The 17,047-nt window shown below is 43.9% G+C and overlaps 1 protein-coding gene across 2 annotated transcripts in view; it reads right to left on the reverse strand.

The window, feature by feature from the left end:
• Window positions 1-17,047, reverse strand: part of CDCP1 (CUB domain containing protein 1) — a 155,610-nt gene that overhangs the window by 1,920 nt on the left and 136,643 nt on the right. For both annotated transcript variants that reach the window (XM_090050437.1, XM_090050436.1), the window contains exons 5-8: window positions 10,433-10,660; window positions 9,770-10,150; window positions 9,008-9,373; window positions 169-250 (exon numbers count right to left, since the gene is read on the reverse strand). In XM_090050437.1, the coding sequence (XP_089906563.1) occupies window positions 169-250; window positions 9,008-9,373; window positions 9,770-10,150; window positions 10,433-10,660 (1,057 nt within the window). The remainder of the gene's footprint in view (window positions 1-168; window positions 251-9,007; window positions 9,374-9,769; window positions 10,151-10,432; window positions 10,661-17,047) is intronic.

The following is a 17,047-nucleotide window of genomic DNA, read 5'->3' on the forward strand; positions in this document are numbered from 1 at the left end:
TTTTGTTTAACAATCTGTTGTACTTGCCTGCCCTCCATCTCCCACTGTTTATCCCAGACCCCCACTCATGGATCAACTATTTATCTAATGCAAGAAATAAGGAGACGGGACCCATACAAAAAACCTTTTTTAAAATGTGTCTAACAGTATCTCAAATAAGCAACTTACTTCTTCCTAATGCAGCAGATGATGACTCCAATGGCTATGAGTAGTCCTGCCCCCACCACTGCAGTAATTATCACTACCAAATCTGTAAAAGGAAAGGAGAGAGAGAATTTAAGCAATCAGTGAGGTGAGACAGTCTCCTTCTCCTGAAAACCACCTGCCAGGTGGAGTCACTTCACTGCTACCAATGTGCTAGATCTGGGTAGAAAAGTGATAGCTCCTTTGCTGCTAAACTTGCCTTGTACATGTCACATGCTTCCCCATCCAATCATCCAGAGGCATGAAGAAGGGGCAAGAGTTCAAGTAGAAAGGAGCTAAGTTGCCACCTAAAATGCAAGCAGCATAGCAATGGCCGTGTGGGTAGGCTAATTATGGTATGGGTAAGCTGAGTGGCACTGATGCTTAGCTGTGCAAATTAGTCCATCACTGGTGTGGGGTAGGCAAGACTGCTTGGTGAAAGCTGTACCACCAGAAACAGCAAGTCTGCCAGATGGACATGGCTTAAGGTTAGCGGTCTGTGAGAACAGTCTATTTTAATTAAAAACAAACAAGAAAATTAAAGACTCTTAAATGAGTCCCTTCTAGAGTGAAGGACAATGTATTACTTGAACAATGTGGCAACTAGGTGTAAAACTAAGACAACACTAATTTTTTCTCACAGTGTATTTAAAGATATATTTAAAAGCCAGCATGCCCAGAAGGCACAAGAAAGTTAAACAGCATTTTCTACTCCTAAGGTCACAGACCTGTTTAATGACTGAGGACCTGATTAAGCAACATTGTCGTCACAGCAGCCCTTACTTATGGGATAATCTATTAAGTACAGTAGAACAGCTCACAGAACTATGATCTAGCTTGGCTATTCTGCTTGAGCATACCACTTTGGACACTTCAAGCTCTGCCCATCCTAACATCTCCTTAAACCACGTAGAAAACTTTTTTATTAAATATGTTGAAAACCTCATTTCTAGCTTGGAGAGTATTTTAACAGTAACCGTTATAGTACCTTGCATGTCTTTCATCTAGAACAGGGGTTTTAAACTTTTTTAATGTGTAGCCCCAGCAGCCAGACATGGGGGGGAGGGGTGCACGCACAGCCGGACATGCGTGGAGCAGGGGAAGGGGTTCGGTGCGCTGCCGGATGTGGAACGGGGGAGGGTGGCAGTAGCCACGCATGGAGCAGCAACAGCATAGGGCAGTGGGTGGCAGGAGTGGCTTCCACATGCTGTCATGTGACAGTGACCACAAAATGATAGAGTGCAAGATCCTATGGGGAAGAAGGAAGGAAAGCAGCAGATTAAAGGCACTGGACTTCAGGAAAGCCAACTTCAGCAAACTCAGGAAACTGGTGGGCAGGACCCCCTAGGAGGCAAGTCTGAGAGGATAAAGACTCAAGGAAAGTGGCTGTACTTTAAGGGAATCCTCTTATGGACACAGGAACAAGCTATCCCAGGCAATGGAAGAATGGGAAATGCAGCAGGAGACCACTCTGCCTAGGTAGCAACATCTTCAATGAAAAAATTGGTCACAATAGTATAGAAGAGTATAAGAATATTGCACACGCATCCTAGTAGCAAACTAGGAAGGCAAATTTGAGATACAGCTGGCAAGGAACATAAAAGGCAATAAAAAGGGATTCTAAAAATATGTCAAAAGTAGAAGAAAGACAAGAGATACTAGAAGGTCCTTACAGAAGGAAGGCAGCAATCTAGTTACAGATGATACATAGCGGCAAAAAGAAGGTACCAGGTAACACGGGGCCCCTGCAAGACACGCTAGTAAATCTGGTAGTCACACCAGATGACAAAGCTAACCTATTTAACAACTTCTTTGCCTCCACTTTCCTGAGCAGGGACTGAATCAGCACCCCCACCGGGACCCCCTCAGGTCCCAGGGGAGGCGAACCTAGGCCAAGGGTAAGTGAGGATCTAGTCAGGAAACTTCTGGAGGGACTGGACATATTTAAATCATCTGGTCTGGAGGATCTCCACCCCAGAGTGGTGAGGTAATTAGCTGAGGTCATTGCGGGACCCCTGGCACAGCTTTACGAGCACTCATGGTGCTCTGGTGTGGTGCCAGAGGACTAGAAGAGGGCCAACATGGTTCCCATCTTCAAAAAAGGGAGGAAGGAGGACCTGGGGAACTATAGGCCAGTTAGTCTTACCTTGATCCTGGGTAAGCTTTTTGAGAGAATTATCCTGGCACATGTCACGAGGGGCCAGTGGAGGAGGTTATGCTTAGGGGCAACCAACACAAGTTCATTAGAGGCAGGTGCTTTCAGACCAACCTGGTGGCCTTCTATGATCAGGTCACAAAACCCTTAGATGCAGGGGTAGCACTGGACATAGTCTTTCTGGATTTTAGCAAGGCCTTCAACACTGTCTCTCACCCCATTCTCTTTAAAAAACTGGGGGACTGTGGTGTCAACACACACACTGTCAAATGGGTCACTAACTGGCTGGAGGGTTGCACCCAGAGAGTGGTGGTGGATGGGTCATTTTTGATCTGGAGGGATGTCAGCAGTGGGGTCCCCCAGGGCGCTGTCCTTGGGCCTGTACTGCTCAACATCTTCCTCAGCAACTTGGACAAGGGGTTAAAAGCACCCCATTCAAATTCACAGATGACACCAAGATGTGGGGAGAAGTGGGCATGCTAGAAGGAAGGAATAGGCTGCAATCAGACTTAGACAGGTTACAAGGGTGGGCTGATGGGAACAGGATGGGGCTCAACACCAACAAGTGCAGGGTAATGCACCTGGGGAGGAAGAACCAGCAGCATACTTACAGGCTGGGGAACTCCTTTCTTGTCAGTGCAGAGGCAGAGGCAGAAAGGGATCTTGGAATCATCATTGATGCCCAGATGAACATGGGCCGGCAGTGTGGGCATGTAGTCAGGATGCCAACCGCACCTTGTCATGCATCCACAGATGCATCTCAAGCATATCCAAGGAGGTGATCCTCCCCCTCTATGCAACACTGGTCAGGCCACAGCTGGATTACTGCGTCCAGTTCTGGGTGCCGCACTTCAAGAGGGATGTGGACAACATGGAGAGGATCCAGAGGAGGGCCACTCGCATGATCAGGGGGCAGCAGGGCAGGCCCTACAAGGAGAGGCTAAGGGACCCGAACCTGTTCAGCCTCCACAAGAGAAGGCTGAGGGGGGATCTAGTGGCCTGTTACAAACTAGTCAGAGGGGACCAGCAGGCATTGGGGGAATCCCTGTTCCCTCGAGCACTACCAGGAGTGACTAGAAATTACGGTCACAAGCTGGCAGAGGGTAGGTTTAGGTTAGATATCAGGAGGCGCTACTTCACGGTCAGGGCGGCTAGGATCTGGAACCAACTTCCAAGCAAAGTGGTGCTGGCTCCTACCCTGGGGGTCTTTAAGACAGACAAGGCTTGACAATCACCTTGTTGGGAGCATTTGACCCCAGTACTCTTTCCTGCCATGGCAGGGGGTTGGACTTGATGATCTGCTCAGGTCCCTTCCGACCCTACTAACTATGAAACTATGATGCATAGTTTCACAGAAGGCTGAAGTATTTAATGACTTTTTTTACATCAGGCTTCACAAATATGGGCAGCTACCAGCTAACAAAAGTAGTTAGCAGCAAAAGCAGGGAAGGAGACAAACAGCCTAAAGTAATGGCAGAACAGGAAAGCCAAGCCTGCAACTCCAACTAGCTTTGAGCATCAAGGACAATAAAAAGTCCTTTTTCAGATGTGTGGGGAGCCAGAGGAAAAGCAAGGGCAACATTGGACCCCTGCTGAAACAGATGGGACAACTGACGCCCAAGAAAAAGCCAACCTATTAAATAGGTACTTTGCATTGGTCTTTCATCAGTCCTATGGGACACCCATGCCTGCTACGGGACAGGGAGGTCCAGGTGAGGGAGATCCCCTGCCTTCCATCAATGCTGACCTCGTGAAGGAACACATTGAGAAGCTGGATACCTTCAAGTCAGCCGGCCCTGACAGTCTACACCCCAGGGTACTCAAGGAGCTGGTGAGCATCATAGCCCAGCCTCTGGCACAGATCTTTGAAAACTCCTGGCACTCTGGTATAATGCCTGAAGACTGGAAGAAGGCCAATGTGGTGCCTATCTTCAAGAAAGGGAGGTTTAGATTAGATATTAGGAGGTGCTACTTCACAGTCAGGGTGGCTAGGGCCTGGAACCGGCTTCCAGGGGAAGTGGTGCAGGCTCCTAGCCTGGGGATTTTTAAAAGGAAGTTAGATGAGCACCTTGCCGGGGTCATCTGACCTCAGTGCTCTTTCCTGCCAAGGCAGGGGGTCGGACTAGATGATCTACCTAGGTCCCTTCCGACTCTAGCTACTATGAAACTATGAGGAAAGTGGATCCTGCTAACTATAGGCCCATCAGCCTGACTTCTATCCGGGGAAGATCTTAGAGAAGTTTATTAAAGAGGCCAACGCCAATGTCCTAAGGGATAGCCAGCACAGGTTTGTTGTGGGTAAGTCTTGCTTGACCAATCTCATTTCCTTCTATGACCAGGTGACCTATCACCTGGACAAGACAGAAAAGATTGGTGTCATATCTTAACTTCAAAAAAACCTTTGATCTGGTATCCCATGATCACCTCTTGGCCAAACTGCCCAGTTGTGGCCTTGGGTCTACCACAATCCTCTGGCTGAGAAATTGGCTCCATGGTCAGACCCAAAGGGTAGTAATTGATGGAAGTCACTCATCATGGTGCCCTGTGACCAGTGGGGTCCCCCAAGGCTCTGTCCTTGGACCCATGTTGTTCAACATCTTCATTAATGATGTGGACATTGGAGTCAGAAGCCGACTGGCCAAGTTTGCCGATGACACCAAACTTTGGGTTAAAGCATCCACACCAGAAGACAGGCAGGTGACCCAGGCTGACCTGGACAGGCACAAATGGTCGGATAAGAACCTGATGGTGTTTAACATTGAAAAATGCAAGGTTCTCCACCTTGGGAGGAAAAACCTGCAGCATCCTTATAGGCTCAGCTGGCTAACGCTACGGAAGAAAGAGACTTGGGGGTCATCAGTGACCACAAGATGAACATGAGCCTGCAATGCGATGCTGCGACTAGTAAAGTGACCAAAACTCTGGCTTACGTCCATAGATGCTTCTCAAGCAAATCCCAGGACATTCTCCCCTTGTACTCAGCCTCGGTGAGGCCGCAGCTGGAGTACTGCGTCCAGTTTTGGGCTCCACAATTCAAAAAGGATGTGGAGAAGCTTGAGAGAGTCCAGAGAAGAGCCACACGCATGAGCACAGGTCAGGAAAACAGACCTTACAACGACAGGCTGAGAGCCATGGGGCTCTTTAGCCTGGAAAAGCGCAGGGGTGATCTGATGGCCACCTATAAGTTTATCAGGGGTGACCACCAGTATTTGGGGGTACATTTGTTCACCAGAGCGCCCCAAGGGATGACGAGGTTGAACAGTCATAAACTACTACAAGACCATTTCAGGCTGGACAAGCCCCCATGGTCTGGAATAGCCTGCCATCGGAGGTGGGTCAAGCACCTACATTGAACACCTTCAAGAGCAAATTGGATGCTTATCTTGCTGGGATCCTATGACCCCAGCTGACTTCCTGCCCTTTGGGCAGGGGGCTGGACTCGATGATCTTCCAAGGTCCCTTCCATCCCTAATGTCTATGAAATCTATGAGACGGGTTAGGGATTACTTAGAGGACCTAGATGCTTTCAAGTCATCAGGGCCAAATGGGATGCAACCTAGGGAACAGTAGGAATTGGCTGAAGCAATTTTAGAGCCATTTGCCATCCTCTTTAAGAACTTTTGGAGGTTAAGTGAGGTCCCTGATAATTGGAGAAGAGCAAATATAGTTAGTGCCCATCCTTAAGAAAGGGATGACAGAGAGTCTGGGGAACTGCAGACCAGTCAGCCTGACCTCTGTGCCTGAAAAGATCATGGATAGTCCTAAAGGAATTCCTTGTGAAACACCTGAAGAAGAACAAGGGGAGCAGGAACAGCCAGCATGGATTCACCAGGAGCAAGTCATGCCTGACAAACCAGATTTCCTTCTATGAAAGTATAACAAGCATCTGTAGCTGGGGGAGAACAGGGGATATGATAAGCCTCGACTTTAGCAAGCCTTTTGACATGGTTCCTCCTGACATTCCTTATTAACAAACTTAGGAAATACAGACTAGATCAAAGTACTAAACAGGTGGACACAACTGGTTGGATCATGGTGCTCAACAAGCAGGCATCAATGGTTCAATGTCTAGTTGGGTGGAGGTACCAAGTGGTGTTCCCCAGGGCGTTGTTCTAGGTCAGGTATTATTAAATATCTTCATTAACGGTTTTGGATAAATGGATCAAGGGCACATTTAACAAGATTTGTGAACAACAGCAGGTTGGGTGGTGTTGTAGATACTCTGGAGAGTAGAGCTCGGATCCAGAATGACCTGAACAGGCTGGAGAAATGATCTGCAATTAGATGAGATTCAACAAGGACAAGTGCAAAGTCCTGCACTTGGGGAAGAATAACTGCATGCATAAATACAGACAGGAGAATGACTAACTAAGCTGCAGTACTACAGAGAAGGATCTGGGGGTTACAGTGGACTGACCACAAGCTAAATTTGAGCCAACAGCATGCTCTCATTGCAAAAAGCCAACAGCAAACTATGTTGTATCAACGGAGTGTCAGTTGCAAATCAAGGGAAATGATTCTTGCACTCTGTTCAGCACTGATGATGAGGCCTCACCTGAAGTACTATGTCCAGTTTTAGGTCCCACACTTCAAGAAGGTCGTGGACGGATTGGAAAGAGCCCAGTGCAGAGCAATAAAAATTATTAGGGGTCTGGGAGGCAAGATCTATGAGGAAGTGCTGGAAGAACTAGGGTCATTTAGTCTGCAAAAGAGAAGACTGAAGGGGGATTTGATAACCCCCTGAAATATCGTCAAATACCTGAAAGGCAATTACAGAGAAGATGGAGATGGGCTTTTCCCTGAGGCTATAGGAACATGAGAAGCAGCAATGGCCTAAAGCTGCAGCAGAAAAATTTAGGTTGGAGATTAGGAGGAACTTTCAGACTAGGAAGATGGTCAAGCAACTGGAACAGCACATGTAGATAAATTGTGGAATCTCCAACTTCGAAAGTTTTTAAGAGCAGGTTAGACAGATATTTGGCTGGGAAGGTTGAGTCAGGAATGCTCCTGCTTTGAGCAGGGGGTTGGACTAGATGACCCTACGAGGTCCCTTCTAGCCCTACTTTCCTATGATTATAATAATAGCTAATGTCTTATGGGCTTTGCAGACAAAGCAAATTCACAATAAAAAATGTGCAAGACAAAACTCGGTCACATGCTGTGTTTCCTGATCTGGCTGTACAAGAAATGTTCTCTGTGTTTGAGAGCCAGAGGATAATCTTATTTAAATTTATGGAGCATTAAGTTAAAGGAAAATTAGGGCACCCAGAACAAATAAAATCTAGACAATTTTTGATGGATTAAAAGACAAACAAAAGAGAACCCCCTTCAGAACTATTTGTCTATAGCTATCAAAGGTTTTTGAGGTACCTATGGTTCAGAGTGCAGGGATCTTATGACTAATATTACTCCCAATTTGTAAATTTGTCATCAGTAAACACTAAACAACTTCCTCATTCTTTACACCAATGTTCCTTGAAAAGATAGCTCACACATTATGTGCAATTAAAAATGTGTCCTTGTTATTCATAAAGTACCAAGGCTCATGGCTGCAAAAGACCTGCATAAGAAGGTTAAGTTTACATCTCAAATAGTAAAGTCCCACTCCTGTAATCAGATACATGTATAGGTAAGAATCTATCTTCTGAATCGGGGCTTAAGTGGACAGCCTACAGCTAAAATGGAGTTGGGGCAGAGGTAGGTAGGATGGAGGAAGGATGGGAATACCAATAGAACAAGGGATACAATGAAATTTTAAACTATTAAATTTCATAGATTTCATAGACATTAGGGCTGGAAGGGACCTCGGGAGATCATCGAGTCCAGCCCCCTGCCCAAAGGGCAGGAAGTCAGCTGGGGTCATAGGATTGTTTATGTTATTCTTTTTTAAGCCTTTGCTAACTTTGCTTAACACATTTACTAAATATGTACCAAATGTAGAGTAGTGAAACTTTAAACAGTTGTAAGACTCAGAAGATTTAAAACATCTGCATTGTGGATTCTGTGCTTTAGGCCTGAATCTCTGATGTCCCATAGCAAAGATCTGTACAGAGACCCAAAGCTAGTGCATTCAAATCGCAAGGTTCAAACTTTGAGTCCAGTAATTCAAATACCTTTCTGCAACTCTGCTCTGGACAGACCTTTTGCCCATCTTCCCCTACGAGAACAACTTTTGTTGCTTTTAAATGTCTAATATCAACGAATATTTTGATTTTAAATATCTAATATCAACTACATACCTAATAATTTTAAAATGTGGTCATAAATTCTGTCCAATATAATGTCAGAAATACAGATTAGTCTGTAAACATGTTGGAACTTACTCATCAGGTAAATTCTCCAATTCAGTTAATGTACAAACATTGTCTTACCATTCTTCTGCTTCATTTGACCATTACACCCCAAGACCATATACCTGCTCAACATACAAGCAAGAATGTAAAAAGGTGAAGGGACCTTGGACTGAGTTAAGGGATCTGAGGCCATATGCTGCAATCAGAAAATCTGCAGTGTTGTGGAGCTGCTGGAAAGGGGTAGAATATAAAATCTGGTAAACCAAAAATAGCACGAGTACTTTAATGTCTCTATACTCAAACGGAAGAGTGTTATTGCTCCCTGGTACAGAAGGAGGAGAGGGGAAAGAAATCAAACCAACCTGTGGGAACTCACCTGTCTTCCTCTGCATAAAGGTCACCCTAAACTGCAGGCTTAACAGTTTCTTATCCACTGGTTTACAGTTAGAGATGTTTACCCAGAAGTGATGGTACATGTCTAGAGGCTCAGGCAGTGGCTCATCTTCACGGCGCACAATTTCTTCAGCCCTTTGTTTCTGCTCCTTTATGTTGACATAGGCACGCCCTGTCTCACAAGCAATACCCATTCGGTCCTTGGAGAATGTGAGGTGGGCAGCTTGCTTTCTGGGGACTGTAATATTCCAGGAGACAGTGACATGAGGAGGTAGACCATCATACCAGTTAGGGGTCTGTAGGTAAACTTTATCTTTTGGGTCTGGGGTCACAGTGAAAATGCATTCCTCTGTAGTAAAGCAAAAGATAGAGAACATATACAGTATGACCAGTGCTCTCAGCTTTCTCTTTATGCACATTACATGACTTAGCCACTCTTTGCTAAAATGAAACATTTGTCACCGACAGCCAGCAACTTAGAACAGGAATTGAGACTGCTTTTTATCAATAAATTCATATCAATTATTGTATCTGTATCTTTCATTCACCACATCTTCCCAGGAGCTCCCTAACCACAATCCTGAGGCCAAAGTTTTCACTCAGACTTATAGAGAGAAAAGTTTCTCAGTGATACAAAAGCTCTGCCCAAGTAATGATTATCAGAATCAGGGCCTGGGAATTTTAACTCATTACTACTTATTAAAGGATGTGGGAAATGAGGTGAGAGAATAGATTACTTCCTTACCTTTAATAAATGGCACAAAAGACATTTTCAGATCCTGATTAACAGACTCATTGGGGAATCTTTTGCCATATGTTCTGAGGGTGATGGTGATATTGTCTCTCATCTGAATCTTTTCAATCGCTCCCCCAGGACAAAATACCCCAAGGTTTAACTCCTTCCTCTGAGTTGTACTGATGATACCATAACTATAGCTTGCATTGCACTTCAGCTCTGAGACATGTTGCTGTAGCTTCAAGGATGGAGATGCTATTTCCACATTGATCTCTTCTGGAGCCAACAGCTTCCAAACAAACTTATCAAGTCGGACTGGCAGCTGGGCAATGGATCTAGGAACAGTGAGGGTGTACCATTTCTTATGGCAGAATCTGATATCCCAACAGGCTGTAGTCAAAGACACAAATTATAGATAAACTCTTTGCAGAGAATAAGAACCTATGGAAACAAAGTTTCCCCATGTAGCACAGTAGTTAGTTTTGCATACACACACATACACACACCCCTCCCTTGTTTTCAAGGCAATCTGCATTTAAAGAACAAATAAAAATAGGATTTAAAAGTGTGAGTCTTTAGTTGAACACTGAGGGAGATGAGATCACATAAAACTCTTCCTAAGGTATGCTAATCCTGTTCTCCAAGTAACAAGACAAGACAATTTTGTCATACCTATGGTTTTTTCAGCTGTGATCTTCAGACGCTCCAAGTCGTTGCACAGGAAGGAAATTCTGTGTACAGTGCCAGACGTTAAAGTCAGATTATGGTCACAGGTTCTAGGATCTTTACAAATCAAGCATACAGGCTCAAAAGCCAAATGGCCCTCACTGGGCATTAAATTTGGAAGGATAGTCATAGTGAGATTCCTCTCTTTGCTTAAGTCAATGAAGTAGGTTACATCTGAAATGCAAAAATTATACAAATAAATCAAACACAGCTATGATAGATGTAGCTATCTTAAAACTTCCATTTGCTCATCTCCCCTGCCCAGTAAAACAACTATTGGAATTACTCTTACATCAGCTAGGGGAAAAAAACCCTTTATTTATTTTACTCTATTTTACAAAATACAAATCTAGATATTAGATACTAAATTGCTAAATCCACATACCCCATTGATGTTCCAGTCTATGGAGTAAACAACCCCATTTGAACAGAGCTCAATTCCATTTAGATCCTTTCAATCCCACAGGGCTAATATTATGTTAGCTCCTTCTGATCAGGTTAGATAGTAATATAAACAGCTCACTAACAATATATAGGGCCTAGTGACACATTATCCCAATTTTTACAAAGGACTGGAAGCTCTTTTCTGTGATTTTAATGGTTTGGGATGTGTTTTTATTTTAACCTCTAAAAAAAGACAAGCACAAATCAAGAATAATAAGAACATGGGAGACAGCTGTAATATTTTATTACACTTATCAGACCCTCTGTTTAATTCATGGTTAGTGTGTTGCTTGCTAACTGATAACTAGGGTCAAACCAGTCTGGGGTGGTTTTGCACCTGGCTGGGAACCAGACAGAGTTAATGGCTTCAGATAAGCAGTTAACTTAAAACAGGGAATAGAGACTTTTATTGTTTATCCCAGCTATTTGCTGATCACCAGACTGGTTGGTAAAAAGGTGGGTGGGGAGGAACCAAACAGGGAAAATGAAACAAAACTTAGAGGAGTTCAAAAGTCTAAGCCCTGAAATGGAGGGAAACTGGAGAAGCAGATCTGCAGAAAAAAAACAGACAGAACCTGAACCCCAGAAGCAGCTGGAAGGGTTCACCTGGAATAAGTGAGTTCTACCTGAATAACAAGGAACTCAAGGAAATGCTAAATTTTAGGCAAGCAGGGTATCTAACCCTTCTATGACTTAGCCATTTTTATTTCCTGCTTTCTCTGTTCCTATAGATAACTGAATGAAGTTTTGTCTTGAAAAAGCTGTCCATTTGGTAATCACTGCATTTGCCTACTTGATCCCAGTTTCTGAAGGAAAGACTCTCAGGCAGATGTTACAATTAACCTGTTAACTGTGCCACAAATATTAACTCTGCCACATGTTCAAGGAACTAATGGTGCAACAAAACATGAACCCAGCCACAAAAATATTCTACAGAAGATGTGTAACATTTTTGTGGCTGGTTTCTGTCTGGTCATAACTTGAACATGTGGCAAGGTAACCAGAGCCAGCTCAGAACTTCAGTGTGGTCCTGGGGCTGTGAACAACAATCAAATAAATGACTGTCAGCCCCAGCCCTGGGAGTCTGCTACCAGCTCCAGTGCAGTTCCAAGGCTGGGGTCTATAATGGCTGGTCCCAGCCCTAGGTCCACATGGGAATCTTGAATGGCCCAGGGGCCATGTCACCAAAACAACCTGTCCTTTTCGAAAGCACGGTTAGTAAACAGATCACTGCAGCTTGGGAACCCAGTCTGAAAGTGTGACAACTCATAGGATGCCACTTGGAAGTGCAGTTGCCAAGTCTGACAAACAACAAGGATGCCCAAAGAGGATAAAAAGTTGTTTAAAAGTACAGCTAATTTAGAATAGTCATAGTAAATGGCCATCCATTAAAAATGGAAAGCTTTTCCTTCCCCAACAACACTCCCTAAAATATATTTTTAATCAGCTCTATCAGTCCCATATCAGCCATCTGATATGGTAAAAATCTGAGAATTAAAGACTTTTCATCTACTACATAGCTGCCTTCACTTCAGCCTCGCAAGTAATTTGCAAGTTTGTTGAAAAATGAGCTGAAAAAAGTTGTCTGGTTTCCCAGAGTCCATCAAGCTCAGCTAAATAAATACTCAAGAAGGTCTCAAAGGGGGCAAAACTACCATATATGGTAAATTTGCAAGCCTATTTAAAGGTCATCACAACTGTGTAGTTTAAAAAAGGGCTTCTATTTTTCTAATCCACTTCTTTACATCTGACATGTAAAAAACACTAGAGTGACTAGCCATAATTAGAGACTTACAATTATCACTCACTTCTATAAACCTCAGAGATCTGAAAGAACTGGAATTTCTACTCTGCAGAAACTTTTGCATTACTTAGTACTTCTGTTCCAAATTAAAACAAAAAAACCTGGCAATTCAAAGTTTTGCCACAACGCAGAATTTTTAGAAGTGTTCTCTTTTGAAAGAGCTGAAATGGCATTTTTTTGAGGAATTCCAGGAGGAGCAGATAGGAAGCCTGCCTGTCAACCTCCTGGGAGCCTGGGAACCAAGCAACAGGAAAGTGGCCCAGCCCAGCCTGCCTACTTGCTTTCCACAGATAGTTTTGAAGGAACCAACACATTCCTGTGAAACACTGCCATTGTGTAGATCCGCATTTTCAAGCTGAAAATTGTTCTATCAGAATGTTTTCAACAAATGGTAGTAAAACCCATTAGTTTCACCAGTCTTCAATCAATCAAAAAGTGTGCAAATGAAAAAAGTGCCTACAAAATAAATTTCTTTCTGTCTCATCCAAATCATACCCAGAAATCCCCCCTTACCACTTCTTCCCCTAGAATCGCTGCTGCATGTGTACAGAAAGGCTGAATCTGCTGCCTATTTGGACAATTTTGGATCTAGGGTAGATAGCAGTCCTAGAATCTGTGGGCCCTCTCCGAGAATGTCCTGCTTGCAATTTCTGTCTCAATGTAAGGGATATTGCTTCATTTGGAAATGGCTATTTTTCCCTGGGATGCAACAGTAAGCACAAAAGATAACAGAAGAACTTATCTAAGGGCCTGGGAACACTTCAGTGTGCAGATACCAATGTATTTTTAACTGCATTTAAAGTCAACAAATCAGTCCCATACAAATAGAATTTTATGTTAACAAAGCAATTTCCATATGGCTTAAGTGGTAAGAAAAAGATGTAGTTGGAACCTTTGAAGGAGGTTTTATATATCTGTGATGGGGTCCATGGATCTCATTCAAGACTGGCAAGGAAAAGGGTAATTGGACAACTGGCCGCTACACAGTCAAAATATGGATTTAAAAATATATATCCAGGAGCACCCAGGGGTCATTTTGGCTAGCAGCTACTCTGGTGGAAGCTGGCCAGCTCAAGGTCCAGACAGACTAATGGCAGTGAAGGCCACATACCATAGGACTGCAGGAGAAACCTAATGAAGTTACAGGACAACCAAAGAGCTTAGTCCTAGAGAGACTGCTAAAAGATACTATATTTGGTAAGGCGTTTTTAAGCAGGAGAGTCTCTGGCCTGAGGGGGAAGTGGATGGGGAAAAAAGAAAATCCCTGACAAAACTACATGCATATAAAACTAAAGATCACTTGTGAAATCTATGAAGATCCACTAATCTTATTTAACTTGTATCTGAATTTAAATAAAGTAAATATAAACAGGTTTTCTAGGTTATCATCTTGTCTGCTGGGCAATAAATATATTACAACTCCACTTTGCAGTCCAGTAAAAGATGGAGAGAGACAAAGTTGATTAACTGAGTATTATGCTTTTACTCTGTCTGGATTCCAAGATGCATTGTACACTAAATGTAAGCAAATGTGATTTGTTAAATACAAGTTTCCTCCGCGGTCTTAGTAGAATTCACCACTCGTAAGTGGAGCCAAACCAGACAGTAAAACAACATCTACAAATAGATAAGACACTTTTGACCTGCTGCAGTCTCTACCCTGATGCATCACTTCTAGGTACAGCTCCCTGCTGAGATGGCTTGCTGGGACTCTAATTAGCTCCAAAGTGACAATTTTAAAATCTGGACTCTTATTCACTAGGAATTGTTCTTAACTCACTGATTCACTTCAGACAGAAAAATGTCATGTTATTTTCCCAACCTCTGCCAAACACAAAGTTGAAACCCTATCAAGGTTGCATAACTTTAAAGCCTCTAATCACCTAATTCTGAGTTGCTGTAAGTTATGAGTAAATTGTCAGCTCTTTACAAAAGAGACATTTGCATACCTTTCTGATGCACATCCTTCCCATGCACTCCCAGTTGCACACTGCAAGCCCAGTGAAAGCCAATGAGATGGCCTTGACAGCAGCTAAACGAAGATGCCCCATTAAAAGGTCCATGTCTAGCCCAGGGGTGGGCAAAATGTGGGCCACCAGGCCATTCTATCTGGCCTGCGGAGCCCCTAAATATTAATTTTCTAAATTTTTTATCTGCCCCTGGCTGCCTGTCATGTGGCCCTCAATGGCTTGCCAAAACACAGTAAGCAAAATAATTGCTCGCCCCTGGTCTAGCCCCTCAATGTTTTCTCCAAGCTATCTAATATCACTTCTGCCTTGTCTAGATTGAGTTTCACTGCCAACTTTTTCTCAACCCTATTCCTATCTTGACAAACCATCATGTAAATCAGAAGCCTGGTGCAAACTGGATCAAGTAAAAAGCCAAAGTATTAGTGGAGGAGAACCTACTGCTAAAACTACAGGTAATACTCTTCATTATCTCCAAAAGAGACTTCACATACACAATGAGCAACCTAGATGATGACACAGCTCTGCTACCCTGCTTGGAAAATTTGGAAATAACTACTGTCTAGAAGTTTTCTAAATGAGCATCAAGCATTTGGGAGATAGTGACCTCTCTCAATATCCAACCCTATATTTTATATCTAGACAAAGCTACAAAAAGTTAGAATGAGACTAGGAACCTAGTTTGGAGATCATGAAGTGCAGCTCTTCAAAAGCCAGTGTGCATTTCCATAAACACATTCTGCTATCACAAAGGCCGCTTTCCCATCACATGAAAGAAATGGAAAATTCTTCACAGTAACTGCAGTCTCTGTTAAGTACGTGCAAGTTTCATGGACCTGCTCCTCACAGCAAAGAACTGTATCTTATTGTCTGAGCTGTACTCTACATGATCAAGCTGTATTCTGCCTGACCAGGCACATTTGTTGAAAGGGGATAACCACCATAACTTCATGGATGCTACAATAAAAACTTAACAAGTTTTCTCAACATTCACCAGAGCACAGGTCTTCAAAAAATTCTCTACTACAATCATTTGGACTTCAGACACAAATTTCACACCAAAAACTGTCTTCTCTACAAGCTTCAGCTATCATAGGTCATCCTAAGGATACATGAGGATGTCAGGGAAGGACATCGTAGAAGACACATAGGTAATCCAGTAGAACAGATTATTAGCATGCAACAAGGCCTTACAGAATGGTCCGTGGTCAATATTTTCCCTCCTAGACCTCTGAAACTTCACGAGGATTGGTCAGTGAAGTACCTCTGCCTCATCAGTAAGAATAAAAACTAGACATAGGCTCAGTCTGAAAAAGGTTCAAAGACCATGATGAAAATTTCCTCTAAGTGAAACTGGAGAACTGGAATATGTTCATTTCTACAGATAAAGACTAAGCCATCAGGAGAGTACTGCTGCTTTCCAGGACCTTGGTTGTCATGGGTGACTTCAATTACCCGGACATCTCCTGGGAAGATCACTCAGCAAAATCCGAGCGGTCGCAAAGCTTTCTCTACCTGACTCAAGAAGTCTGTGGGCCAACGAGAGGCAAAGTGCTGCTTGACCTGGTACTGGCTATGGGGGACGACCTAATCGGCGACCTAGTGATCGATGGGAAGCTGGGTGACAGCGACCACGAGCTGATCACCTTCACCATCTGCCGTAAAGCTGGCAAGTCAGTCAGCAACACAGAAGTCCTTGACTTCAGAAAAACCGACTTTGACAAGCTCAAGAGGCTAGTCAGTCAGGCCCTCAGGGACCATGACCCCAGGGAGATGGGAGTTCAAGAAGAGTGGTTGCTTCTCAAGGAAGCGATCCTCAATGCACAAGCTAAATCTATCCCAACACGGAGGAAAGGCAGCAAAAAGGCACAGCAGCCCCCCTGGCTCTCCAGGGAACTAGCGGACCTCCTGTGGCTAAAAAGGAAAGCCTACAAAGGATGGAGGACGGGATTCACCTCCAAGGAGGATTACTCCGCGCTGGTCCGGTCCTGCAGGGAGCAAACCAGGAAAGCCAAGGCTGCAGCTGAACTCCAACTAGCTTCAGGCATCAAGGACAACAAAAAGTCCTTTTTCAAATATGTGGGGAGCCAGAGGAAAAGCAAGGGCAATGTTGGACCCCTGCTAAACCAGATGGGGCAACTGACAACTGACGCCCAGGAAAAAGCCAACCTATTAAATAGGTACTTTGCGTCAGTCTTTCATCAGTCCCATGGGACGCCCATGCCTGCTGTGGGACAGGGAGATCCGGGTGATGGGGATCCCCTACCCTCCATAAATGCTGACCTCGTGAAGGAACATCTTGAGAAGCTGGATACCTTCAAGTCAGCCAGCCATGACAATCTGCAC

This window comes from Crocodylus siamensis, chromosome 5, assembly GCF_052110815.1.
Source record: "Crocodylus siamensis isolate JL-2025a chromosome 5, ASM5211081v1, whole genome shotgun sequence".
NCBI classification, from domain to species: Eukaryota; Metazoa; Chordata; order Crocodylia; family Crocodylidae; genus Crocodylus; species Crocodylus siamensis.